A 25983-nucleotide genomic window follows, 5' to 3' on the forward strand; every position below is an offset into this window, starting at 1 on the left:
CAGGTACACAATACTCTGGGTCTAATAGAATATTAATAATTGAGTCAGTTCGGTTGGCGAGCATTACAATGCAGTATATATTTTTTCTTATTTTCCAGCTTGCGCTGCAAATGCCTTATACCCGATTGCTTCCAATTTATTCTTTCTGGTGTTTTTTATAGACCAAAATTATAATACCACGCATATGTCGTAAATCTAAAAGGGTCTATGCCGAGTAGATTGTCCTGGGAATCGTAAAGGGCGATGGCTGTCCTATAAGAGCCGTGTTTGCTGTTTGTTAAATTACACGGATCACATTCGATACAACTAATAATAAACATTATACGGCATATAGACTTTAAAGGTCGCATTTGAGGCTAAAATAATCATTAAGAACAATGAAAGTATTGGGGATATTTATATTTCTACCGTTAACTGTTTTCGGAATGGACAAGTACCTTTAATGCATATTCTTCTTGTTAGTCCTTCTAATTTGTATTTAAATTCGACAATATTGAAAAAACAAATTTGACATTAAAACATTTTTCAAACAAATGAAAATATCAATTATAAGGTCTAAATTAAATAAATGAAACGATACGCTTTGTTTTAAGCGACTTATAAAGTTTATTTTGTAGATATTTTTAAACTGAATCCTAACATTTTCAATCATATATTTTGATAATTAAAAATTAATAAGATATTTTTTTTGTGACATAAATAAGACATTTTTTGCTATTCAATTGAATATTTTATATTCTAATATTATTAAATTATGTGGAAAGGTTTTTTTAAAAAATATAAAGGCGATGTATAATTGTTGTAATTAATACCCTTTTTCTTTCTTTAATTGTAATTTTCGTTAATAAAGTAATTATTTCAAAAAAGATACCGTATAATTAAGGATACATAACACACGTTTATGGTAATTTTCTCTGAAATATAGAATTTATTAATATAACGGTCAAAACAATAGTTCGAAAACATGAAAACTAACAACATCGACTAATATTCGACAGAAATCATGATTCAATATATATTTAATGCGTTCCAATTATTAGTTCTCTACAAATTTAATTATTATTACTTATATTTATTAGTTATAATGAAAAAAACGAATCCATGGAAACGTCGTTTTTTAATTAGTTGCTAATCCTTGGCCATCGTTTATTCTTATTCCCTTTTTGCAAAGCCTTAATTTTGTTGTATTAAATCCGTCATAGAATACAAATATTTTCCTTAATTTAAAACTAATCACAAATACTTACGCATTAAATTAATTACAAACTGTATCCTCGTATTAGCAAACTAATTGACGATCATAAAAAAGTCTTCCTAACAAAAGTAAAACTCATGAACGACTGTAAAATTAATTTGAATCTGGTATCACACTACATAAATATTTTATGAAAAAAATGCACGTCCATACTCAGGATTTTTCAATTAACAAACTAATATCAAAATAATTTTTTGATAAACTTTTTTTCCTTGTGTCGTAGTCTTTTGGAGATATTTAAGTGATATATTGTAGTATATTTAAATTTAAAAAGTATGATCCAACAATAAATCCATTCATTAAAGGTAGTATTCTTCTCTATTAAAAAAAAAATATATATATATATATTGTTGAAACGCGATAAAAATAGAATTATTATTAGAATATGTCAATTTCAGTTTTAAATATTAAATCATGATTTTTGATTAATCTAATTAGTAAAAAATACAGTATTAATTTCGTTGATTGATAATTGTTAGTGTATTACAGTTTTATTTTTAAAAACATAATTGTTTCGCGATGAGAAACACAACTAACAGAAATTAAAATTCCATTAATTTTACTTTTGAGCATCATTTTTTTTATCATTAGATTATTATTATTAACGCTTATTACACCGGTCAAAGTAATAAATATTTATTCTATGGACAAATATTTATTAACTTAATTTTCAAAAGCGCCACAATTATTTGTTTAGAGTATTTCACTTATGTTAAGAGGTCTGAAAGATTAGTTTTTATACTTTACGGCCACAATAATGACAAGATAATCGTGAAATCATTAATAAACCTTATCATAATAATCATATAGTACGAGTTATAGTTATATTATAAGGGAGTAAAGAAACAGTTGTATTACCTTCTAATTTACCATAAGAGTAGGGGAGAAACTCATGAAAAACCGATAAATTCTCATTAAGACAAAACCGTTGTGTAGTTAAAATGTGATGCGTACGGGCTTTTATACGTGAGGATGCGGTGGAAAGTTCTGGTAAAAGTTCAGACGCACGTAAAATACCCGCAGTTAATTAGAGCGCGGTGGGAGATCTCAGCAGCAGCCGCAGTCATGAGACGGACCGCGTTTGCGACGGTAGAGGCAGTGGAGGGAGGGGGTAGTTAAGTTTAAAACACCCATCAGTGTGTATTATTCGCGAGTACACCGAAATTTGTATACACGGTTTAACCCCCCGATAAGCGCATGCGCTGTAGAGCGGCTAACCGTATAGTTCCAACGACTAAGGGTAAGCGAATCGCGATGGCGTCCTAAACGCACGCGCGTCCCGTACTTTCGACGACCACACAAAAGGATCCAACCCACGGGATCGAGCGAACACAGTGCCGTGGATAATATCCAAACCGACTGTGTTCCGCCCTCCGGCACAGTGTATTTTCTCGCCGCGGTAGTCGTCGTCGTTGCTTTTGCGTCCAGTCACGTGGTTCATAAATATTCGCGAGTTTTTCATACGAGACAATCGTCCACTGAACTATACGGTTGGTATCGACGTACTTTACGGACGTTATTCCCCTGGAACAATTATGGCATACGGATGATAAAATCTAACAATAGTTCTGTGAGATTAGTATTAAGACCGCCGATTTAGTTACACTTTTGTTAGCTCGGGAAAGCTAACTGGAAAAGCGAATGGTATGATGACCATGATGTACGGATCCGAAAAAATGATGGCCGGCAAACCGCCGTTGCCCATTTCGGCCACGGGACCTTGTTTTCCCGGAAGATATTCTCCGACTTATCGGAATACTGCGGATCCAATGAGAAGATGTATGGGAAATCCGTCGGTAAGTTCAACGTTAATAGTTTCAATAGCAGACTTCTTAAGCGCCAGAAAAAAACAAATAATTCTAAGTTAGCTCCGATTAGTGGCTATTTTTTTCCTATTTCAAATTATTTAAAACATCAATTCGACTTAAATTTCTGCACATTTTGTCACAACGCTTTAGAAAGTTCAGTATCAAACACATGTATTCAAATATTATTGAATGTATCGGCTATTTTAGATTGTTACTCTAATCTACATCTCGATGTAATTGCACACATAATATTTTTAAAAACTCGTTTTTATTTTTGAAAGAGAAGAACTGTAAAGATATTTTGTACTGACTGCAAATATTAAACAATGTATAATATTTACAGTCAATGTATTTCATATATTAATACCAATAAATATGTGTTTTTATGGTGTATTAAATTATCGACTGAAGACTAGTTAGATATCAGCGTATGAATTGAATCTGTTAATGTAATAATAGAATTATTCTTATTTGATAAAAAGAGAGTGACTAGGAAATTTCCGCTGAAATGAGAGTGATTCTTGAATTATAGTCATTTGCGAATGTTCTTTCTTGTCCATGAAGTTAATTTTAAGTACCTTTTGTTGAAATCATAACTTTCTAATCTTTAAGAGCTAAGCCCCTTCAAGATGCCTCTTAAATCGCACTTTTGAATATATGGTTTAAACCTTAAAATATCACGATCTAAGTATGTCTAAGTATATATCTAAGTATTTTTTTAATTGTTTTGCTGGCGAAGAAAATATAAAGATATGTTAGTTTAAAAATTGGAATTAAACTCTAACGTATAATTATCCATACATAACCTTACCATTTATAAGGAAGCTTATAAGTTGAGGAAATATTAAGCGAAAGGTATATATTTATTTGGAAATAGTAAATGTTAAACCACTTTTCGGCAAGAAAATTATAAATAAAAAACTTATCCCGCCCAAGTTAACAAAAGTGATGGCATTTTAAATACATATTTAATGATTCCCTGGACTTTTTAAGGTCAGTTTCGAGAAAAACTTAAAATAGTATAGAACACACAAGCAATACTTAACCAGTAATATAATTTTAAACTACTTAACTGTAACTATAATTATAATTTCACAATTAATACTTGGCGGAGCATGAAATCAGACGAATACTACTAAGCGTAGAACAATCTTGATCATTGTTTTTTTGGCCAAATGCTTTTCTCCGCTCGATCTAAATATTAAAAGCAACCAATTATTTATATTCGAGTGGTATAATTTAATTTATAATTTTATCATAAAAAACATATTCTACTTATTACTGATACTAGCACTTTAAATAATAAATAAAAAATAATATTGTACTGATAATGAAAATAATATATTATTTTCATTATGATATATAGTTACAGTAATAATTATTAAAACGCTTTACAATTAAACAAAATGAATATTTTAGGCAAAAATGTTCAAGGAGGTAAAATACAGGGTTCTACAACACCATTAAAATATAAATTTAAACAATTTAAATAATGACCCAGTTCAGTAATTTCAGAGAGAATTTTAGATTTCCCTCATATTCGAGGAGCATGGCATAGTTGTTGTTTAAATTGTCTAATGATAAACCATCTAAGGCTACCAGCATTTTGAAAATAAAAATCGAGTATAATTTAAAAAAATTATTTTATTTTTCTAAACTTTTGCTGGTGAAGGATCGATAAACTAATTAATAATTTATAGAGAATACTTGGTTAACACAATTGTAGAGCAAAATTTGTAAGAGTGCTAAATTTATTTTTCCTTTTCTCTAAAAACATAGTTATGGCAATACATATGCTTTTTATAAATCCTTTTTATGAAACAGTCCTTTCTAACCCATTGGTAACACCAGTAGTGATAATTACAATTTTTTTTTCTCAGTACAGGTATATTATGACAATAGTGTGATGAAAAATAATAATGATATAAATTAATTTTTAATAAATCTCAATTGTACTTAGGGATAGTAGTATTTTAACAAATTGGAATTTTAAAATAAATGTTCAAGTTATCTCCACGTTTAATTCAGGCCTAGATTTAGACATATGGGAAACCTATGTCCGTATCATAGTCGGAAAAATAGCTTCAAAACAATCGTTTTCCACTCGCTCTTTATTTTATGACTATTTTATTAAATTAAATTTAACAAATAAACTTCTACTAATAAGCAGATAGTTTCATTTTTTTCCCATATAATTTTAAATAAATAATAATTATTATTTACTCATTAGTAGAAGCCCTTTATTTATGAGCTTAAGACTCCCATTATATCGTATCCAAACTTTTTTTACTTTGTAAAAAATAATCTATTGTAAATTATGTTTAGTAATGTAATATTTGTGTACACTATATCACAAAATAAAACTGCAAAATAAATCAAATAAAAATGCAGTAGATGATACATAACGGCTTTTAATAAAGGAAAGTTAAACGAGTGTTTCATCTTTGTGGCTCTAAGAGGGTGTAATATTATAGTGTATTATTTGAAAAGTTTGTATTTATTTGTGAACTTTTCTTGAAACTCTTTTTATCGATTTTTGACCCCATACTCGAGTATAAAAACGTAGCACTAAATATAAACACATGGAAAAAGTGTATAACATATTCACTATTATGTGTAATACTCGTGTTAATGCAATACTTTTTGCAGGGAAAGTTTTTATTTGTAAATGAAAAGAATTTTTATTTAACTTTATCATAAACAATAAAATGTTCCGCAAATATTTAAAATTTGGTTCAGTTATAAATTTTATGAATACTATAAAAGCATAAAAAGAACCCCATTACATATAAATATTTTTGAGTAGTCTGCTATCAATAATGTTTTAATGTATTATCAAAAAATATTTAGAACCTTTTCATTTTGAGGCCATTAAAATATAAGCTTATATGCCATATAAATTTTTTTAACTCTATGTATTTAATGTTTTCCAAAAATCAATAGGAAATTTATTTGTTTTTTTTTTATTCAAAAAAAAGTTTTTACTCGTGAAATTTTCTAGAATCTTCTATGTTCACTGTAGTGTTTTATTATTAATATGTATAAAAAATATACTATCATCTAAAATTATTATTTAATTATACAATAATCTTATCTATACATAATAATTATTTTATATTACTTATAGTAGTATAACAATAATTCATTATAATTTGTTTTATACACAATAGGGGCGTTAAAATGGAAAATTTTGTAAATTTGTATTGCAAATTTACCGGTAATTTATAGATTAATATATTTAATTTATCCGTAAATAACTTTAAACTTGCTGATGTAATTTTTAATTATTTTTCAACAATAATTTAAATAAGTAATACTTTCTAAGAATGTCCTTACTTGCATATCATGAAAATATTTAATGAACAAATTTTGCAACTTATTCCTAAATATTTGGTAAGTTTATGCTTAACACATTTAAACAATTTATACATACACAATTTCATTTAAACTAATTTAATAGAATTCGGTTCTTATATCATAACAAACAGTTTCTGTTAAAAAATATTTAACTGTAAAAGATTAACGTGGAAATTTCAAATGAAATTACAACACGCTAATCCAATAAAGTTTGTAGGTTAACTCTTCGTAAAATGTATAATTATTAATAAGTTGTAGAAAATTTTTCGAATATTTCAGACATATTTTTTTCGATCAGGTAAAAATAATGTAATTTGTCAAAATAAAAGCGTACATAATAATTTATTCATGAAACTTTGACTATTTCAACTTTAAAGACCTCCAAATGAATCAAAGGTGTCTTCACGGAGGTTTTTCACAGTCAATGAATACCTCAAAATTACGTACTAATTAGCAAAATATTAATTGATAACGATGATACTCTCATAGAGGAATCGTTATCAATATCTCTGTAGTATTTCAACACTTTCTGCACATTATAAATATAAATCTACAAATTATTGTGTGAAAATGGTTTAAATGAATTACACAATTTTCCATTTGGTCTTTTTTATACATTTTATCTTGATTCCCTCGCTCACCTTGATTCGACACTAAATAATTCCAACAATAACTGAATTATTATAACTAATTTAAATATCAGATGTATTTTAGGTCAGAAACCAACATAAGTGCAATATTAACCACCAACAACAAACACCCCTTCATTGCGCTTAAATTTTATTTGTTCACGATTTAAAAAACATGACGGTCCGTATGGCGCAAGTGACGTGTGAATTAACGGGCTTGGTCAACCCCTTACACCCCTCGGGAGGAGACGGTTGGGGGTGCAGGAGAGGCGGCACGGGACACTTAACGTTAAACCGCCGGTTCGTACGCAACGATCAATTTGCGGCGTGCCGATAAAAACGTCACGGGTCTCGGCGGCACGGACGGGCTCGGCAAATGGCGCCGAGATCGATGACGGCGAGACCCTGGCACACCGCGCGGCCCGTCAATTGGTCCATCGACGCTCCACCCCTCCCCGCCACGACCCCCAGCTGTGTGGAAGGGTGAAGACGCCGTTGCAGAGAGGGGATGGTCCCGAATTGGTTTTCGTGACCGGAATACTCGGGACGAACCTTTTAATACAACGACAGCGTACAGCTTCGTTATCCCAATACGAATTTATGCGGACCCACCGCATATAAACGTTTTTGATATTCCCGGCATGCCATTGAGTTTTCCAATTTATTAAACGACGGCATATACCGTCGTGAGAGAAACACCGCGAGGTTACGTCTACGGGGTATTTTTGCTTGCCCAAAACAGCTCTCTCATGTAAAATTTACTTTTTTCGCACGTGTCTATATGCGTATGAATTCATATGTAGCAAAGATCATACGGACAACATGTAATTCTCCTTTGCTTAAGTCGGCGCACGTATGACTTTGGCAGGCGCGAACTCGACTACACGAGTCAATCGTACTAAGTGGCTGAGTGCATCAAACAAGTTAAGTCGCTATGCAAACCTTCATATAAATATCTACCCTTTGTACAAATACCTAAAAAACAATGAAACCATAAAGCGATAATTGGAAGTTATACAAAATGTACAAGTGAGAAAAATGAGAAATCGTTATCTTTGTGAATATATTGTGTTTTCTATGATACGTGAAATTATTGTGTATCATGAAATACGAATACTATCCAAATTTGTACGCTCATAATTTTTTTTACTATTAAAAGTTCTTGTAAACAAGTTCTCTTGCTAACCGTAATTTTATTCTAAAATAGAACTAAAATTCAAACAAATAGTTAAATAAACTTAAATTGTTTATGTAAACATATTGACATTATACTTTTCTGTAGGAAAACCAAAAAAATAATGTGGATGTATACAAATTTTGATTTTATTCGTAATTTAATTAGAGTCGAAGATTTTTATTTGTCGAAGAACTGAATTCATAATCAAATTTGGTATGAGAAAATATGTCAACCTTTATTTCCTTTCTTTCGTTCATTTTATTTAAGACAAATGAATCCAAAACGTGACAAGGGCGACGTTTAACTTAAGTGTCAGAAGCCGTCACGGAAGTACGTCGGAGGAACAAGGCGGAGAAAATGTTAAAATAATACAAGCTTAAAAAACGGTTTTCGGTAAGGCCAATAACGTCAAATTATCTACAACAGAAGGGAGCTTTTCCTTTTTTTAAGGGTGATTGATGTCGCTAGTGGAAGCATTTTAAATAATTTATTAATCATGCCGTTAAATTTTTTTGCTTTGCATTTTCAAGATTTAGCACCCATTTAGATCTTTATTTCATGTCGCTCCCCATTCTATTTACTAACATAATCTCAAGTCATAAAAATCCTCTGTCTAAATTTTCATCATTTTTAATTTGAGGGTAAACATCTGTACAATAAAAAACTTTTTCTATAATTGTGCAAAAAGTTCTTCTTATTAGTGAGGGCTTAAATATTAACTCTTAAATAGTGTTATAAATTACACGACTGAGTAAAGCCTTAAAGCCGTTTTAAGAGTATTTTATCATTACTTTTAAGCGTTAATAACACAAAAAAAAAAGTCTTCACTTTTTTTATGTACTTGCAAAATAATCATCTTGGAGTATTCAATAAGAACTTATTCGTCAATTAACACAATAAATATACTCTCCTATTTTTTTTTCAACCTATAAAGTATAACTAATAACAAATTATAATTTCCCAAACAAGTATTTATTCAAAAAATGCATACAAACCAATTAACTTAAATACTTCCAATTATTAAATTAACATTAATAATGTAACGTGCTAGCACTTTTGTCAACATCAACAACACTAACAATGGATAGTTGAAAAATTATATTTACTCTTAAGAATCAAGTATTTTTGGTTCAAAAATTAAGAACCATTATATATGTAGTTTTTATCATTTTTTGACTATTATGTAGTTATAGAAAAAAAAAAATTATTATTGTTCAAGTTGTATAATACTGATAAAAATATAAATATAATAACGCTAACAATGGTAAAAAAAAACTATAGTACGCATGGTAATAGTGTAAAAAGTTTTTATGTACCGTCTTATTGCTTCAATATTTATACAAAATCGCTACTCGAGGTAATTATTTTATGATTTGAAATTTTATACTACTAATAGTAAATACTAATAAAAAAGCACGCATATTATATTAAAATTATTTTATTTAAATAATTCATGATATTTAAAACCCAAGTCAGGATAAATCCTAATATATGTTTGCAGGTATTTTTATGGAAAATATAGTTTAAACGTTTGCCTCTACAAGATATGATATTTTTTAACTTTTATATACTAATGTTTTGTTCACTCCTCCATTCATATATTATTGATCGGATTCCGACCTACCGGTGCGTGTGGAGCAAAAAAGTTCTTGAATTAATATTGACAAAATATACCTATAATTTTACCGGTACATGTATTTAGATGTATAAATACATTTCTACTTTTAAAAATATAGTAAAAACATAAGTATAAAAAGGATCAGAACTATAAAAAAAACATGATTACAAAGTAAATGGGTTCTTTTAGATTTTTAATATTAGTTGTACAGGACTTTTCGGAATTGTTATTATTACACAAAGCTTGAAAAAATGTTCATTGTTAGCATTTGATATTATGTATTATCTGTGTTTAATATTTAATTGAAACTCTTGTATATTCTTTAAGGACCTAAAATAGTGTGTCTTCTTAGAATCTAAGTGTGTCCTGGAATTAGAAATTTGTGTTACAAGTCTTATATTGCTCATAATAGTTTTTATTTGAAATTAAGCTATTTTTAAATTTTAAACATGAATAACCTTTTTTTTATCCATTAAATATTGTTCGGAACACATAAATTTTAGTGATTTATTGATGAGAAAAATGTTGATCAAAAAAATACAATACATCAAAAAAAGTCGGGCGAAATATTTTCGTATAAAAAGCCTACGAATTGCATTGCCTCCTGGACTGTTTTTCTTTTACTTTTCGTTTGTTTGTTATTCGAATTTTATTGTAAGAAATAATCAATTTTGAATTATTTATACGAGTGAATTTTTGCCTTCTTATTGGAAAACAAATTGAAAACTTTACTTAAATCATCTTTTATATAATTACTCTTTTAATGCAATATAGTAACCCAAATACTGTGTTTTTTACATTTTAAACTTATATTTTACTCTTAGGTTAACATAGTGTTATAATTTCAACAAAAAAAATACTTGGCTGTTTTTTGCACTTGGCCACCGACAAAATTTTCAAAAATACTATCTGATCACAGGCGATTTAAATATACAGTTTTTCGTGTGGCGTTTTTCAAGTACAACAAATGATTTTACACTCCAGCAAAAAAAAAAAAAACATTATCATGTCAAAATAAATGTCTGTTAGTTGTGGTAATAATTGCACACACGGCCGTCTGTCAAGCGCTAACTGAATTCTGTTTCGAGGGCTGTCATCTACGTGTGCGACGCACGTGCGGGTGATTATCACCGAACTCGGACAAATGGAAAAATGACATGTGACGCAAATATACCCTTCCCATATCTTGATTTAAGCACAATTAGACCTGCTGCTCTATCTGATAAAGTTATGCAACTTCATTTTCAAACAATTAGCTTAATTCAATTACTTGTACCATACAGTTATAATCATGAGTTGTTTTTTTTATAATTTCCTGATGTTTAATCGAACAACAAATTCGTAGTTTCATAGTAGCAAAAATGTGCAATATTTACCTGTTTAATATTATACCACAGAGAGTAGAGTCTGAGGATAGCGAAATTTTAATATTTAATGGGAAAATAAATCAGCGTAAAACTATACCTGAATAATTGATGAACAATTTTTGCGTTTTAATTCTTAAACGCATCAAAGATAAAAATATCGAACGCCCGTCAGAGTTCTGTTACGTATAAATGAATAGTATTTCCAAAGTCATTTTTTTAATTGTTAATTTTATGGCATTTTTTAAATTATCATCCATTAGTTAACCATTAGAATTCTTTAAAAATAAAATTTCGAATTTAACCAAATTTTAATATTTTCAGAGCCGGATTCTAGAGGATGCGTCCTCATTCATGTGCAACACCTGGTCTCCACGACATAATGTACGTTTTTCTATAATTTTTGTTTATTAATTAATTTTATTCAATAGGGTGACTCAATTAAAAATATTAAAATAAATAAAAACCAAAACTTAATATAGAAATATTCAACTAAAAATAAAATTTTGATTTAAAAATAAATCCAATTAGGTTTTAGGACATTTATATGTGCTCTTGAAAATTTATTTCTAAATAAANGATCAGGTAAAAATAATGTAATTTGTCAAAATAAAAGCGTACATAATAATTTATTCATGAAACTTTGACTATTTCAACTTTAAAGACCTCCAAATGAATCAAAGGTGTCTTCACGGAGGTTTTTCACAGTCAATGAATACCTCAAAATTACGTACTAATTAGCAAAATATTAATTGATAACGATGATACTCTCATAGAGGAATCGTTATCAATATCTCTGTAGTATTTCAACACTTTCTGCACATTATAAATATAAATCTACAAATTATTGTGTGAAAATGGTTTAAATGAATTACACAATTTTCCATTTGGTCTTTTTTATACATTTTATCTTGATTCCCTCGCTCACCTTGATTCGACACTAAATAATTCCAACAATAACTGAATTATTATAACTAATTTAAATATCAGATGTATTTTAGGTCAGAAACCAACATAAGTGCAATATTAACCACCAACAACAAACACCCCTTCATTGCGCTTAAATTTTATTTGTTCACGATTTAAAAAACATGACGGTCCGTATGGCGCAAGTGACGTGTGAATTAACGGGCTTGGTCAACCCCTTACACCCCTCGGGAGGATACGGTTGGGGGTGCAGGAGAGGCGGCACGGGACACTTAACGTTAAACCGCCGGTTCGTACGCAACGATCAATTTGCGGCGTGCCGATAAAAACGTCACGGGTCTCGGCGGCACGGACGGGCTCGGCAAATGGCGCCGAGATCGATGACGGCGAGACCCTGGCACACCGCGCGGCCCGTCAATTGGTCCATCGACGCTCCACCCCTCCCCGCCACGACCCCCAGCTGTGTGGAAGGGTGAAGACGCCGTTGCAGAGAGGGGATGGTCCCGAATTGGTTTTCGTGACCGGAATACTCGGGACGAACCTTTTAATACAACGACAGCGTACAGCTTCGTTATCCCAATACGAATTTATGCGGACCCACCGCATATAAACGTTTTTGATATTCCCGGCATGCCATTGAGTTTTCCAATTTATTAAACGACGGCATATACCGTCGTGAGAGAAACACCGCGAGGTTACGTCTACGGGGTATTTTTGCTTGCCCAAAACAGCTCTCTCATGTAAAATTTACTTTTTTCGCACGTGTCTATATGCGTATGAATTCATATGTAGCAAAGATCATACGGACAACATGTAATTCTCCTTTGCTTAAGTCGGCGCACGTATGACTTTGGCAGGCGCGAACTCGACTACACGAGTCAATCGTACTAAGTGGCTGAGTGCATCAAACAAGTTAAGTCGCTATGCAAACCTTCATATAAATATCTACCCTTTGTACAAATACCTAAAAAACAATGAAACCATAAAAGCGATAATTGGAAGTTATACAAAATGTACGAGTGAGAAAAATGAGAAATCGTTATCTTTGTAAATATATTGTGTTTTCTATGATACGTGAAATTATTGTGTATCATGAAATACGAATACTATCCAAATTTGTACGCTCATAATTTTTTTTACTATTAAAAGTTCTTGTAAACAAGTTCTCTTGCTAACCGTAATTTTATTCTAAAATAGAACTAAAATTCAAACAAATAGTTAAATAAACTTAAATTGTTTATGTAAACATATTGACATTATACTTTTCTGTAGGAAAACCAAAAAAATAATGTGGATGTATACAAATTTTGATTTTATTCGTAATTTAATTAGAGTCGAAGATTTTTATTTGTCGAAGAACTGAATTCATAATCAAATTTGGTATGAGAAAATATGTCAACCTTTATTTCCTTTCTTTCGTTCATTTTATTTAAGACAAATGAATCCAAAACGTGACAAGGGCGACGTTTAACTTAAGTGTCAGAAGCCGTCACGGAAGTACGTCGGAGGAACAAGGCGGAGAAAATGTTAAAATAATACAAGCTTAAAAAACGGTTTTCGGTAAGGCCAATAACGTCAAATTATCTACAACAGAAGGGAGCTTTTCCTTTTTTTAAGGGTGATTGATGTCGCTAGTGGAAGCATTTTAAATAATTTATTAATCATGCCGTTAAATTTTTTTGCTTTGCATTTTCAAGATTTAGCACCCATTTAGATCTTTATTTCATGTCGCTCCCCATTCTATTTACTAACATAATCTCAAGTCATAAAAATCCTCTGTCTAAATTTTCATCATTTTTAATTTGAGGGTAAACATCTGTACAATAAAAAACTTTTTCTATAATTGTGCAAAAAGTTCTTCTTATTAGTGAGGGCTTAAATATTAACTCTTAAATAGTGTTATAAATTACACGACTGAGTAAAGCCTTAAAGCCGTTTTAAGAGTATTTTATCATTACTTTTAAGCGTTAATAACACAAAAAAAAAAGTCTTCACTTTTTTTATGTACTTGCAAAATAATCATCTTGGAGTATTCAATAAGAACTTATTCGTCAATTAACACAATAAATATACTCTCCTATTTTTTTTTCAACCTATAAAGTATAACTAATAACAAATTATAATTTCCCAAACAAGTATTTATTCAAAAAATGCATACAAACCAATTAACTTAAATACTTCCAATTATTAAATTAACATTAATAATGTAACGTGCTAGCACTTTTGTCAACATCAACAACACTAACAATGGATAGTTGAAAAATTATATTTACTCTTAAGAATCAAGTATTTTTGGTTCAAAAATTAAGAACCATTATATATGTAGTTTTTATCATTTTTTGACTATTATGTAGTTATAGAAAAAAAAAAATTATTATTGTTCAAGTTGTATAATACTGATAAAAATATAAATATAATAACGCTAACAATGGTAAAAAAAAACTATAGTACGCATGGTAATAGTGTAAAAAGTTTTTATGTACCGTCTTATTGCTTCAATATTTATACAAAATCGCTACTCGAGGTAATTATTTTATGATTTGAAATTTTATACTACTAATAGTAAATACTAATAAAAAAGCACGCATATTATATTAAAATTATTTTATTTAAATAATTCATGATATTTAAAACCCAAGTCAGGATAAATCCTAATATATGTTTGCAGGTATTTTTATGGAAAATATAGTTTAAACGTTTGCCTCTACAAGATATGATATTTTTTAACTTTTATATACTAATGTTTTGTTCACTCCTCCATTCATATATTATTGATCGGATTCCGACCTACCGGTGCGTGTGGAGCAAAAAAGTTCTTGAATTAATATTGACAAAATATACCTATAATTTTACCGGTACATGTATTTAGATGTATAAATACATTTCTACTTTTAAAAATATAGTAAAAACATAAGTATAAAAAGGATCAGAACTATAAAAAAAACATGATTACAAAGTAAATGGGTTCTTTTAGATTTTTAATATTAGTTGTACAGGACTTTTCGGAATTGTTATTATTACACAAAGCTTGAAAAAATGTTCATTGTTAGCATTTGATATTATGTATTATCTGTGTTTAATATTTAATTGAAACTCTTGTATATTCTTTAAGGACCTAAAATAGTGTGTCTTCTTAGAATCTAAGTGTGTCCTGGAATTAGAAATTTGTGTTACAAGTCTTATATTGCTCATAATAGTTTTTATTTGAAATTAAGCTATTTTTAAATTTTAAACATGAATAACCTTTTTTTTATCCATTAAATATTGTTCGGAACACATAAATTTTAGTGATTTATTGATGAGAAAAATGTTGATCAAAAAAATACAATACATCAAAAAAAGTCGGGCGAAATATTTTCGTATAAAAAGCCTACGAATTGCATTGCCTCCTGGACTGTTTTTCTTTTACTTTTCGTTTGTTTGTTATTCGAATTTTATTGTAAGAAATAATCAATTTTGAATTATTTATACGAGTGAATTTTTGCCTTCTTATTGGAAAACAAATTGAAAACTTTACTTAAATCATCTTTTATATAATTACTCTTTTAATGCAATATAGTAACCCAAATACTGTGTTTTTTACATTTTAAACTTATATTTTACTCTTAGGTTAACATAGTGTTATAATTTCAACAAAAAAAATACTTGGCTGTTTTTTGCACTTGGCCACCGACAAAATTTTCAAAAATACTATCTGATCACAGGCGATTTAAATATACAGTTTTTCGTGTGGCGTTTTTCAAGTACAACAAATGATTTTACACTCCAGCAAAAAAAAAAAAAACATTATCATGTCAAAATAAATGTCTGTTAGTTGTGGTAATAATTGCACACACGGCCGTCTGTCAAGCGCTAACTGAATTCTGTTTCGAGGGCTGTCATCTACGTGTGCGACGCACGTGCGGGTGATTATCACCGAACTCGGACAAATGGAAAAATGACATGTGACGCAAATATACCCTTCCCATATCTTGATTTAAGCACAATTAGACCTGCTGCTCTATCTGATAAAGTTATGCAACTTCATTTTCAAACAATTAGCTTAATTCAATTACTTGTACCATACAGTTATAATCATGAGTTGTTTTTTTTATAATTTCCTGATGTTTAATCGAACAACAAATTCGTAGTTTGATAGTTGCAAAAATGTGCAATATTTACCTGTTTAATATTATACCACAGAGAGTAGAGTCTGAGGATAGCGAAATTTTAATATTTAATGGGAAAATAAATCAGCGTAAAACTATACCTGAATAATTGATGAACAATTTTTGCGTTTTAATTCTTAAACGCATCAAAGATAAAAATATCGAACGCCCGTCAGAGTTCTGTTACGTATAAATGAATAGTATTTCCAAAGTCATTTTTTTAATTGTTAATTTTATGGCATTTTTTAAATTATCATCCATTAGTTAACCATTAGAATTCTTTAAAAATAAAATTTCGAATTTAACCAAATTTTAATATTTTCAGAGCCGGATTCTAGAGGATGCGTCCTCATTCATGTGCAACACCTGGTCTCCACGACATAATGTACGTTTTTCTATAATTTTTGTTTATTAATTAATTTTATTCAATAGGGTGACTCAATTAAAAATATTAAAATAAATAAAAACCAAAACTTAATATAGAAATATTCAACTAAAAATAAAATTTTGATTTAAAAATAAATCCAATTAGGTTTTAGGACATTTATATGTGCTCTTGAAAATTTATTTCTAAATAAAGATGAAATAAGATAGAATTATGATTAGGCGGATTGCCGTATTCGTGATATTTTTCGTAGAACTTTAAAGTTAAGTAAAGGGGCATTTTTTCTATTAAAACAACACGCATATTTGTTTTCCAGCATATTGTATATTCAAGCATCAACATAAATTAAAAAATCGTTACTATGGCGAGAATTCGAATTATTTTATTATTTTATTTCTTTCATCTTTGTTGAGAGGACAAGACAATTAGGCGAAACATTAAAAAAAACCTTCTAGAGTGGGAACAAGACTCTCGGGAGTAAAGACGAAGCAAGTGAAAAGAACTCGGTGACTATAAACTAAAAATCATCAACAAAATGCAGGGGGTTTTCGGTTTTTGTCGTCGCAAAGTGGCCTCGGGAATAGGAATTAAAAGGACTTTATTCGGTAGGCTGAACGGTGAGGGTAAAGAACACACAAGCAGCCTTAAAACCGTCCCATTCGCGTCTATAGTTAATAATAAATGAGCTCCGGTTATATCTGTGCCCTTCTGGTTGTCTACCTCTCCCCTAGTCTCACCTATAGACTTTATATGAGCATAGGAACTCGCAAAGTGGAATATTACTTAAATTATAAAGCTGAGAGAAAATATTTAGTGGAACTCAAGTTTCGCACATATACTTGAAGATCCACTACAAAATATTTTGGTAATAACCTAAATCAAATGCACATTACCAAAGTATCAACTTGAATGTATATAGTAAAATAATTGAAAAAAATATATATATGCGATTAAGCGTCCATGGTTATTTTATTTCCTTTTATACAGTATTAATAGTGTTCATAATAAGATCAAATGAAATCATAAAAAAAAATTGTATGAATTTGTGAATAATTCATAATATTAAATTTGACAGTAATTACTATTAAGTTTTATTTTCCTTACTAGCATGCTTAACTTTCAAATTAAAATTATTGTTTATTTTAATCAATATTAGTAGACACAACTATAATTACATTTTTAGGCTTAAACATTTATTTTTCCTCGTCCAAAAAATATTTTTATGTATAAGTAAAAATAATTTTTTTAATTTTTGGGATTTTGATTTAGAATTTGGAAATTTTGCAGCACTCTCATTGATCTTCAAGTTAAGCTAATGTCATATATTAACAATTTTGTTTCAATAGGATTTTTAATGCATCCATATATTTTTAAAAGTTAAATTTATTTTAAAAAATCCATTATAATTTTCCTTGTTTACCAGGTTACTTTCGTTAATCTTTATATTTGCTCATACAATAAATATATGTGTTATATATTTAATTAATGAATGTGTTTTGCATAGATTATTTCTAGCACATCAATTATTCTAATAAAAATTGCACACTAAAATTGACATGAAATTGTAGTTCTCAATTTTGTCATTACAATTCGGTTCTGTTAAATTAAATATTTAAATTTTTTAACTTTTTAGAAAATATAAATTTATAAAAAACAGAATAGTGATGTATAAAAGAAGTCGAGTCAGTAAATCATAAATATTTCATGAAAACTTACCCTTTTTCTAACTATTGTAACATGGTAAACACTAAGTTTCTATAAATCGATAATTAGTAGTACACATATACATAAAAGTTGTTTGTTTATTAAAAGATTGCCTTATAAATAATTAATAGTTTATTAAAAAATAATAATCATACAATTTAATAAAAATAATATTTTTTGTGCATATTTAGGTACTATAAATGTTGAGATATTTTTTAAAGTATATAAATCATTGAAAAATTTTATAGAAAAGGTCTTTTGTGGCTAGTGTATGTTTAAATGGCAGAAAACAGTATTTGAATGTGAATAGTTGTGTCTGTTATAATTTCTTACTTTTTCATTTATCAATTTTTTTAACGCCTCCTACGCTAAAATAAATTATTTGAAAGATTGTGTAATATTGATATTAATAATTTTCTTATTTGATATTCATTATTTTGATGTATAATAAAATAATTTTATCGAGTACCAAGTCAATACATTAAATTTTTCGAATTTTATTTTTATGATATTGCTTTTTTTATTTATTTTCAGTAGTGAATTTTTATAATGATAAAATGCCATGAATACGAAAATATAGTTAAAACACATATTCTATTAAAGTTTAAGCAAGCCATTATTTTTATATTTTAGTCATGAATAATTTATGATAAAACTGTGTTTATAGGGTGATCTATTTGGTGGTCTCAACGATGGTCTACTCAGTAGAGCAGAGGTCTTGGCAGCAGTAGATATGGGAAAACATCATCACCACCATAATCATCAATCTCCTGGGCCGGGTAATGGTAACAATGGAAATCAGGGTAATGGTTCAATAGGACCTGGTTCGACTGGTTCACCTGGACCCCTGACACAAATCAAACATGATGTTATGTCATCGTATCACCATCATCATGGAATGGGTGGACACTCAGGCAGCCAAAACCATCGAGGTCATCAGGTAATTGATTATTTAAATAAACTATTAAATAAAAAGGATTAATAATAGTAATAAATACAAGAATATTAAAAAAACATAATTTAAAAAAAATGTAAAAATATTTGATTGTTCATGTGATCATAATTATTCCATGTATTACGCACAAGTTCTCCAATAATCGTAGAACATATTTATGTTTTAGATATGAATAATTTTTGCTATTTTGATTTTTTAATCGTCCAATTCTTAATATTTCTTACGAATTACTTTTACTAAAAACGTGTGATTTATTATAAAAAATGGCACAACACACAAAATATTTTTATTTAAAACGTTATTAAAAATCAACAGAAAAAGTAAAACACCTAAGAATTCAGAATATTCTACTTAAATTTCACTGCTGGACAATTTGAATTTGCATCGTGAAACTCGGAAAAAAATCCGGGTATTATTTCTCTATAAAAAAAAAAATGGCAAAATATTAAAATACGACCAATTGCAATTAAATTGTAATAATACTGAAAATAAATGTATAATAATAAAAATAATTGGTCCAAAGTCCAACTTTCCATTATTAATATGAATTTTTTCACATATTTTATAAGTATTTTGTAAAAATGAAGATAATTTTGTCCAACAAAAATAAAAATGTTGTGTAATATACATACACTGTACAACGGTACTTAAGGATGGCATCATAGGGTTTCTAAGTTCCATACCATCGAATGTCTTAGTTGTTGGTGGAAAAAATTAGTTAAGAAGTGGTGGTAAATAGTATGCGGTTAATAGGTTCAACCATAATGAGCAATGTTACATAAAAAAAAAAATTAACGTTGAAAAATTTTAAATAAAACTGTAAAGGTTATGCAAAGGATATAATAATAAAACGAGAAATGTAGAAAGATTTTTAAAAACAACTTTTAAAAGGACACGCCATTATTATTATAATAGTTTGGTTGTGATAAACATTTATAACATCTTGATACTTATTCATAAGATATTTTAAAACTCGGATATGAACATTTCTCTTTCCTATAAACATTTTTTCGGTTATTTTTTCACAGGATACTTTTACCGGTTACCATTCGGACTGCGTGGATATCAGCAAAATATGTTTAAAATATAAAAAAATCATCATTATAGATTTTAGTTACTCATATTCATGAAAATTTTTTTGAATATTATAAACAGGGCTTAAGTTTTACAATATTGATTTATTTTTTGTTTTGCCATATAATAATGATAATTAAGCTTTTAAATTTAACAATTTTACAAAATTTACCTACTTTTGCATAAAATATTTTGTGACATTGAAACATTATTTATTCTTTACGTTTAACTTTTTTATAAAATAATGTTCTCATTTCATTTTTACTATTGATTTATATTTTTTATTGTTCATCAACTTTTAGCTATTATTTTATTTTACATATTTTTACTTAAATTGATTTTAAACATAATTTTATGAGTTGTTTTAAATTGTATAATGTATTGCTGCTTTTGAAAAACAAATATTTAATAAAACAAATCACTCTATATTCTCATGTTGTAATAACATTTAATTTTAGGTAATTTGTTTTATAAATGTTTACAATTTTATTAAAACGCAATACTACGTTTAAGGATAAAAATAATTATATTAAATTTGTTTAATGTTTCGCGTTATTTAATATTTAATATTGTAATGTATCTTTTATGTTTAACTAAATTGTCCGTTTTTATATAATTTTAATTTTTTGCTATTAACTTTAAAATCATAAAGTCATTATAAAGTTTTTAATCTCTGATTATAAATAATTTCCATCTAATAACATTTTTTATTCCACTGCTGTTAAATGGTTGCTACACACCACGGTGTAACAATGATTTTTAGATTGGGGCAGTCTTTCAAATAACTGAACTTGAAAAAAAATATCTTATAAAATTTCAAGTTTGAACAGTAATGCATAATGTAATTGAAATACTTAATAAAAGTTAAATTTAATTCAACAAAAACTTGCATGTTTCGAGAACGGAAACAATAGTAAATATTGAGTTGTAAAACTGTTGTAATAATTATTAATTAACAATTTCTGCAAATGGTATTTGTTGGTGTGCTGTAGAAACGATCACGTGATGCTAAAGATAAATTAAAAGTTATTTTTTAACCAGTTATTGTTAGAAAAATCATTATTACTGGAATAATATGAAATATGGTCATTTCAAAGATGATACTGAGAGCAACTACACTTTTTACCTCAAATACAATTAATATTTATATGGTCGGTTAAAAATGCATATCACATTTTGTTCTACAATTGAAAATAAAATAATTTGCCTACGATAAAACAACGGACAAACCTAATGATGTTCACTGACAGATAACTGAGCATCTCAATAAAACTTGTACCCGAGAAATTCCTCGCTCGGTAATACGTGTAATAGATAACAAGAGTCATAAGCGTTATGGTATTACGTTATATTGATATCACATAAAAACACCATTTGTTTCGGCCGTACGAAAATTCGATTCAAGTCGAACGTAGTCCTTTCGTCAATATTGTCAATCCATTAACTTTGACTATACACTTTTTTCTTTCCACCCCAACTTAGAAACACACGCTTGCTCTCCCAGCGGAATTGTCCACTACATTACACGGTCGCCAATGTACACCGCTGCAACAGCCGTATTTTCGACTGTACTCGGTACTACAGTGAGATATGCTGCCGGAGGAAAGTGGCAGCAGATGAGAGTTAATGATGAAATATATGACGCGCGGGGACTGTGACTAACCGGTCGAACTGTGTGGCGTGCGTACCCGATTACCTCATTACCGAAACGCGCCGGGACATGAGTGTATTATAGAGAGCATATACATATTGTACAACATGTATCCGTAAGCGCGAGTGTTTGTGTGTACTTCGATGTAACCAATCGAAAGGGGTAAACGACGACGATGACAAGGGCTGCCCGCCAAGTGTATCCATACGCGCGTGTCTACGTATGTGTGTGTGTGTATAATAACAATCCAAATCAATTATTCATTCGATTGCGTTTGCCGTTTCATCCCTTCGACGACAACATACACCCTTCCGTATCCATTCATACCGTTAGAACCAACAACCTCTCCACTGACGCCTCCCAGCCACTCTTGGCGCTCAATTCTCAACCTCGAGGCTTCTAAACAACTGTAGTGCGACCCCACAGAGCCGTAGAAGTATGTGCATTTACTAACCTACTCGACTGCTGCCCTGGAAAGTGACAATTTTCCCCTGTGAACGGTAGCCAGCTTCACGGTTCGGCTGTCACACGCTCGCACATATGTAAAACTCTGTTTGTCTCTCTGGGATTCTTGCCACTGTCACACTCCCTTTTCACGTTTTTATTTTACATAAAACAAACATGAATTTTTAAATGAAAATTTTCACTCGGTATGATGTCACCTGATATCCTATATTTTGTTTACTGTTCGAATACGTTTTTGAAATCTGATCACGTATATACTGAAGTATTTTTTTTTTACCTTTGCTTAAATATTTGTATTCCGTTGTATTTCAAAACAAATACAATTATCTTTAAAACAGTACATAAATCGACCTCTATCTTTGATATGAAAAGCTTGTCCAGAAAGATGATAGAGTTCAAAGATTATTTCATGATCAAAAATAAAGTTGCGTTAAAGATAAATTTCTATATTCGTTGAAGTGGATAGTAAATATTTTTTTAATTCATATTCCTTTTGCCGAAATAAACACGACCATGCCAATGATTAATTCATATATAAAGTGTCCCACACTAAGTACTGGCAAATACTATAAATTTTGATTCACCGAATATTTCTAGTTACTTTCTTTAAAAAAAAATTGTTAAACCTTAGGACGGACTGCATTAATATCATAAGAAAATAAATACTTTTTTTTTATTATAATAAACGAAACATTTTTTAACAATTAACAGATAAAAATATAATTCGAGATAACCATTTTATAGATTAGATTATAATAAATAATTTACTAGCAAAATGTCTTCTTAATGTAGTGATTTCTAGAGCATTTAAATCAGCGTGTGAACATTTCTTGGGAAATCGCTATTTTTAAATTATCCTATCCGAGTCACATTTAACTTTTACAGGACAAACAAATTTATAAAAATCTAAAGTGAATAAATGATTTTTTGTAAAATACGCCAAGTTTAATTTTCATAAAAAATGTTTGTTATTTTTTTCAGATGCATCCTGGTATGGATGGCCTCGACCTGCTGGAACCCATTTCGTCATCGACAATGACTACACTCACACCTATGTCCGACGGTTCTACTCACGGTCCGCTACACCCTAGCGTCTATGGCGCAGGTATGATGGGCGGCCATCATCATCATCATCCTCACTCAGGTGGCGGTCCAAACGGCCATCCTCATCATCACCACCATCATCACCATCACCACGCAGCAGCTGCAGCAGCAGCTGCTGCAGTCGGGATGATAAGCGCCAGCGGAGGCGCTGGACTACAGCATCCTGACACCGACACGGACCCACGAGAACTAGAGGCGTTCGCTGAACGTTTTAAACAAAGACGCATCAAACTTGGTGTGACACAAGCCGATGTCGGTAAGGCGCTCGCCAACCTAAAACTACCAGGTGTTGGAGCCCTCTCTCAAAGCACAATATGTCGGTTCGAATCTCTCACTTTGTCTCACAATAACATGATCGCCTTAAAGCCCATTCTTCAAGCTTGGCTAGAAGAAGCAGAGGCACAGGCGAAAAACAAGCGTCGGGACCCAGATGCTCCAAGCGTATTACCAGCAGGCGAGAAAAAACGAAAACGAACGTCGATAGCAGCGCCCGAAAAACGGTCTTTGGAGGCTTATTTTGCTGTTCAGCCAAGGCCGTCAGGGGAAAAAATCGCAGCCATTGCTGAAAAGTTAGACTTGAAAAAAAATGTTGTAAGGGTATGGTTTTGTAACCAAAGACAAAAACAGAAACGTATGAAGTTTGCTGCTCAGCATTGACTGAGTTAAAATTCGTATTCCCTTTCCTAATTATGTGCTCATTTAATTTGGTTGAACAAATTTTAGAGTAATGATTTAAATTAATATTATCATTGTATAGGATTTATGTAATTTATAGTTACTATTTATTAACTTCTTTACACTAAGAAATGTCCATTTTATTTAGACTTTATGGTTGATTCAATTTTTTAATACAAAAATACATTCAAATGAAAATTATATAAAATGATAATTTTATCGTATTCCTAGAAAAAACATTGCAAACAATTAATGAAAAAATTGAATATTTTAGACGTCAAAATATAGTTTTAGAAAAAATTCATAACATTCGAATAATATTTTCAATTTTTCAATTAATTTTTATTCAAGAGTAATTTAAATAATAATTCGCTCTTTTTGTTCAATTTAAATACAAATATTTACGAATAATAACAAATAAATAGAGTATTTTTAAGTTAGTAAACAGAAATATACGAATATCTGCCAGTAAATTTATTTTGACGCCAAGTTGATTTAATTTTTTACCTTTTCTTTGTCAACTGGACGTAACATATATATATATATATACCAAAAACTACTTATGACATACTACTACTTTTTATATTTCTCGAAAAAAATTTTTTTAACACCCAGTAAGAATCTAACATAAAATGCACTACAAATAATATGTAAGAACAAGAACAGGTAGATTGAAGCATATATATATTTTAATCTGGGAAACACTTAAAACAACTCCTATCCGGTTTAATTTTAGAAAAATTAAGTATTGTAAATAATTAGTAATTGTACAAAGACATTTTTAGTAATTTACCTTTTTGTATATAAATAACCATAGAAAAATATATATGATTTTTTTGCGTTTTCGACATCAAAACTGTGATCTTCAATACCAGTATAATGCAAAAATGGAAATGTGCAATATAACTATAATTTTTTTATGTAGACTAAATTCATTTGTTTATGTACTAAAATTAGAATACCTAATGTTTTAATAATTAAAAGGCATATACAGTTCGCAAGTAAAGACTAGAAAAATAAAGACTACATAAACTTACTGAATCGTAAAATATGTGTCCAATTATATTGAACTATATATTAATAAACTCTTTATTTTCACCCTATTCCAAAGAAAACTGTTGAAATCATTTGTCAAAACAAGCACATGACTCGGCAGTTTCTTTCCTCTAGACGTCTCTAAAACTGTCAAAAAATGTTATTATTTCGCGAAAATTTGACATACACAATATTATTACATCGTATCATAAAATAAACAAATTATACTTATTATTTTTGTTATCTTGTAATATAATGTAGCAATCGAAAAAATCATCACTGAAAATTCGATTGCACACTGTTTAAATAACTAATCATTTATTTTTATCATTTAGATTAAAAAACATTAGTAAATTTGTACAGTTTTAGAAATGTATAAATAGACGTTGTATCAAAGCTTGAGTTATATTGTATCCTTGATTAGTTGTAGAATAAAAAATATTAAAATAAAAATTTAAAATTCATGTAACATGGTTTATTTTATTTAAAATTAAAACCCATTCTCTTAAAAAATATTTATTATTAATTGGTGATGAGCAAGAAAAGTGAAAAACTCAAAATAAAAAATAAAATTCTATTATATTTTATTATAAATAAATTTTATACTAGACTCTTAAGTAGAAACAATGACATATAAAATTAATATGACTTT

At 29.3% G+C, this 25983-nt stretch overlaps 1 protein-coding gene across 3 annotated transcripts; it reads left to right on the plus strand.

Annotated features, from left to right (window-relative positions):
* The first annotated feature begins 2570 nt into the window (after window positions 1–2570).
* Window positions 2571–25757, plus strand: LOC126893773 (inhibitory POU protein-like). Of its 3 annotated transcripts, none has more exons than XM_050664257.1 (4): window positions 2572–3051; window positions 11533–11592; window positions 19040–19312; window positions 23499–25757. In XM_050664257.1, the coding sequence occupies exons 1-4, from the start codon at window positions 2902–2904 to the stop codon at window positions 24276–24278; spliced, it is 1263 nt and encodes a 420-aa protein (XP_050520214.1). In that variant the 5' UTR covers window positions 2572–2901; the 3' UTR covers window positions 24279–25757. The 3 variants fall into 3 exon arrangements, with proteins under 3 accessions (XP_050520216.1, XP_050520214.1, XP_050520215.1); XM_050664258.1 differs by lacking the exon at window positions 11533–11592 and adding an exon at window positions 16609–16668; XM_050664259.1 differs by lacking the exon at window positions 11533–11592 and having other exon boundaries at window positions 2571–3051.
* Window positions 25758–25983: the final 226 nt, after the last annotated feature.

This window comes from Daktulosphaira vitifoliae, unplaced genomic scaffold (genome assembly GCF_025091365.1).
Source record: "Daktulosphaira vitifoliae isolate Bord-2020 unplaced genomic scaffold, ASM2509136v1 Scaffold_1, whole genome shotgun sequence".
Lineage (NCBI taxonomy): Eukaryota > Metazoa > Arthropoda > Insecta > Hemiptera > Phylloxeridae > Daktulosphaira > Daktulosphaira vitifoliae.